The 4,020-nt window shown below is 54.2% G+C and overlaps 1 protein-coding gene across 1 annotated transcript in view; it reads right to left on the bottom strand.

Annotated features, from left to right (window-relative positions):
• PLEKHO1 (pleckstrin homology domain containing O1) overlaps positions 1-3,463 on the bottom strand; it is a 25,973-nt gene extending 22,510 nt beyond the window's left edge. The window contains exon 1 of the mRNA XM_009641450.2: positions 3,398-3,463. Coding sequence (XP_009639745.1) covers positions 3,398-3,463 — 66 coding nt within the window. The remainder of the gene's footprint in view (positions 1-3,397) is intronic.
• Between the last annotated feature and the right edge of the window lie 557 nt (positions 3,464-4,020).

Below are 4,020 nucleotides of genomic sequence, written 5' to 3'. Positions count from 1 at the left end.
AGGCTACCTCCTCGTCCTCCCTCCCTGCCTTCACCCTTTGTAGATCACAGAAGCTCTCTGGTTACATGGAGAGCAGCCCGCCTCTGTAACACATCCTTAGCCATACAGACACAGCATCCCCCCCCGCCAACCAGCACCACCACCACCATCACTGAGCTCTCGTGGGCTTGCACTGGGCTGGCCTGGGCTCCCGAGCTCCATCTATAGCCGTGTGCGTATGACGTCTGGAGTTCACAATAAAGGGCGAATCGCAGCCCACGAGGGTTTTTCTTCTTTGTTTCTGACTCACTGCTGATGCGAGTGTCGGGATGTGTGTGCGGCTGGATGGGAGCGTGTCCAGGCTGGGCTCAACGGGGGGGGAACGGGAGCGGATGGCACGTTGTCAGATGTGTGTGTCGTCCCCCCCATGTCACAGGTCACTGCAAAACTTCCTGGGAGATGGAAAAGCAGCCAGGTGGCACTGGGGTGGGGGGGAGGTTCTGCCAAGAAAGTGGCTGAGTGTTTAAAAGTATAACCAAAAGCACTCTGCAGAGAGGAGCGGGGAGGAGATCCCCTGGGGAGGGGGCCAGGGGAGAAGGGATCGCTCCCTAGCACCGAGGGTCCGGCAGCAGGGACTGAGCCTGCCAAAAAGACGGTGAGGTTCAGAGCACAGCTTCCCAAAAGTAAGGAGATGCTTGGCTTCTTCAAAAATACCCTTTTTCTGCTTATTTGGTCTCTCTCCTGGGTGTCCTGCGAGTCCAGAACTACCTGGATGTGGAAGCGAGGGTGTAGACTGGGTTTATAAGAGAGATGTGTAAAAAAGAGCGAAAAACAGAGAAAGGAGGAAATCGTTCTGTTCAGAACTAGAAAAAGAGAAGTAGAAAGGGAGAGATCGATCAGTCCTGGATCGATGGATCAGCTGTATGCTTTACAGCGACAACCTTCCATGCGGCCCTTAGTCGAGCACACGCCCGCACTACCCATCGTAGGCTGCGTTTTAACCCAAGTCCTTCGGAATTAATGCCTCGAGAATACTGATGATGTACTTGCGCCGCTAACGTCTTTTAAAACATCGTACGCTGGCAGCACGGGCAGCAGCTGAGCGCTCGGGTTAGGGGGCATTTTCAGAGCCCTCGTGGGCGAGGGGCTGGCGGGTTTGTATCTTTTCGTTTTCAAGTGCTGGCATTTCGGTAGCGCTCTCCCGTCGGTGTTGTGAGCAGAATACCTGGGACAGTGCAACAAGTCACCACCTGAAGCAAATCCACCCTCGACGAAGCTCAGAGCGGGGATTGACTTTTCCTTCCATGCCTGTGCAGCCTCGTACTCCGTGGGGCCCAGGACTGGGAGTGGCCATCTTTGTGCCTCAGTTTCCCCCTTTATGCTATGGGGATAATTGGGGTTCTTTGGACAATTATAGTGTGGAGTTAAGTGGCGAAATGCTCTAGTAGTGCTTCCCTTCTTCTCCTCAGTAAATTCCGTGGTGTCAGGTGCTGCTGTTCTGCCGGCTGGGTACGGCATAGCTTCTTCCTGCAGACCGGGGAAGGGCCACGGTGATGGCACATCCCCAGGGACTGTCCCACCAGCGCAGCTGGATTACGGCACATGGGCAAAGCTGGAGAAGTGGGTGAGGCATGGTGGCAGAGGGATGGCGGTGAGCCACGCTCGTGTAACAAAACCTGACTGCCGAAAGCCCCCGGTGCAGCTTGCAGGGTCTCTTGCTGCACGACGGAGCGTGCCAGTTTATTTAATAACATTTTGCCTCCCAACCAGACTTGTTATTCTTCACGTCCTGTTTTCAGTGGCCAGGTCCCACCCCAGAGGTGGCCGCAGGCCAATGCCAGATGGCAAGATGCTGGTGGCAGCAGGAGAGCTTTGTCGTGCCCTTTGAATCAAGACTCGTGCCGGCCAGGGCCCGCTCTCTTCCCAAACGGCCTCCTTGCGGGACCCTCAGGACAGCCCGGCGCTCACAGGCGTCTGCTCTTTTCACCAGTCTAGCTCAGATCTCCGATAGTCCGAGCACAATTCGCCTCGGGATTGTGTTTGGGGTTTTAGTGAGGGATTTACGTGCCAAAAGACGTATCGCTTGGTGCCTCATGGAAATTTTAAAAGTGGACGGAGAAGATGCCTCGCGCCCACCGAATCATAGAATCATAGAATCATAGAATCATAGAATGTTTTGGGTTGGAAGGGACCCCTAGAGGTCATCTAGTCCAACCCCCCCGCAGGAGCATATCGTACCATAGCGGTCACTTCCCGCAGCCGTGTGCCAAGTCGCTGGTGTAAGACTCTCTGTTGTCACATGTGAATTTTTAAACCAACACACAGCATCCGCAAGTTTGCCACCGGCAGGATTTTGGCTGTCACCAAAGTTGCCTTTCCTAAGGCAGACGCCTGCCATTGCCGTACCAGCTTGAGCGGCGGTGGGGCCGATGCTGCCAGCACACCTCGCGTTATTGTTCTGGCTCTGGTGAGCCTTCTCTGGGCACATCTTGCCGAGATCAAAGGAAGCAGCAGTGGGTCACTCCTACTGGTTTCTTCTGATCCCAACAAACTCTTGTTCCCAATAAACAGCCCTTCCCACTCCCCTATCAGCAGGTAATCAATTTATCCAGGCTTTGCAAAAGGGGCTTTGGAAAAAAAAATACAAAAAGTGTTCGACATCATAAATCTCTGTGGCATTTCCAAGTCTGTTCTCGTCCTGGGGGGAGTGTGCAGCGCTCCTTGCTGGCAGAGGCCATCCCTTTCTGCCACGAACCACAGGGAAGGAGGACGTGCAATGGCCAAGCAGCCCTGGGGCGGCCAAGGAGCATCTTCAGCCGCTTGGGAGCCCTCCAGGCGATGGCCTGCACTGCCATGGGCGCTGCTGGCCCTTTGCACCGCTCTGGTGCCGTGCCTCCTGCCAGGGAAGTCGCCTTGTAGCTGCACCAGATAAAGCACCTGCAGCCACATCCCCAAGAGGAGGAATTTAGCTCAAGTGGAAACCCTGGGGCTGTTTCGGAAAGCACAAGAGGCGTCGCTGGTTGAAGGAGCCTGCAGTACCACAGTGACTCACGTTTGTAAAGGATGTGACCAGTGATTCAGATCTGGAAACATCAACAATTTATATGGAAGGAAGGGAGATAGGAGGGAGTCCAGCTCCAATTTCCGTGCTTGAAACAGGCAGTCACACTCCCAGTGGTGGAAGTGACCCCCGGACGTTGCTCACACTGGATTTACTGGGCTGGGGGAAGGTGGGCTGGGAGGGACAGAGGTGGCTGTGGCCTTCCTGAGCCACGTTTGCACCGGTGTGGCACGTGACATTGTCTGTACGGCTGTGCAGCACCCCCACCCTGTCCCCATCCCTGTCCCCATCCCCATCCCTGTCCCCGTCCTGGCTCAGGCGAGCCCTGACCGTTCTGTGATTTGCATTCATGGTTACCACAGTAAATATGGCTTCGTGCCCGCAGACACAAACGGCCCCCAGTGAAATCAGTGGATCTCGCATACCGGAATAGCTAGTGGAAGAATTTAGTCTTTTATTAGCTGCTAATTAACTCAGCCCATATTTTAACAACCTTTGTGTAGACTGTATTCTGGGATCATTTTGTTTTCCCAGTTTGTATGTTCAGTAGCGATGTATTTTTTATTGTGGTTGCAGGATATATCAAAAGTACCTAATAAATAACACTGCAGGAAAAAGCAACTTGTGGCCCAGAGCTGGGAGCAACCACCTGGCTGTGAGCAGGAAAGACGGAACCAGGAATACTTAGATTAAGTTACAAAAGTACGGCGATTGCTTCTTGAGTAGCTTCTTGCGGTAGCTCTGAAGCATCTGTGTCAGGATGTGATTTTCCTGCTGCGAGCATCGCCGGGCGACTTGGGTCCTGGTGCTCCGTGCCGTGCATTTGGAGGTACAGCACAGTATTTCATGGAATGGTTGTAGTGGGGCCTGAGGAGGGCTACTGAAGTGATCCGAGGGGCTACTAAAATGCTCCGAGGGCTGGAGCCCCTCTGCTAGGAGGCCAGGCTGGGAGAGTTGGGGGTGTTCAGCCTGGAGAAGAG

Source organism: Egretta garzetta, unplaced genomic scaffold (genome assembly GCF_000687185.1).
Source record: "Egretta garzetta isolate BGI_Z169 unplaced genomic scaffold, ASM68718v1 scaffold1136, whole genome shotgun sequence".
NCBI classification, from domain to species: domain Eukaryota; kingdom Metazoa; phylum Chordata; class Aves; order Pelecaniformes; family Ardeidae; genus Egretta; species Egretta garzetta.
This window is presented reverse-complemented; position numbering and strand designations above follow the sequence as displayed.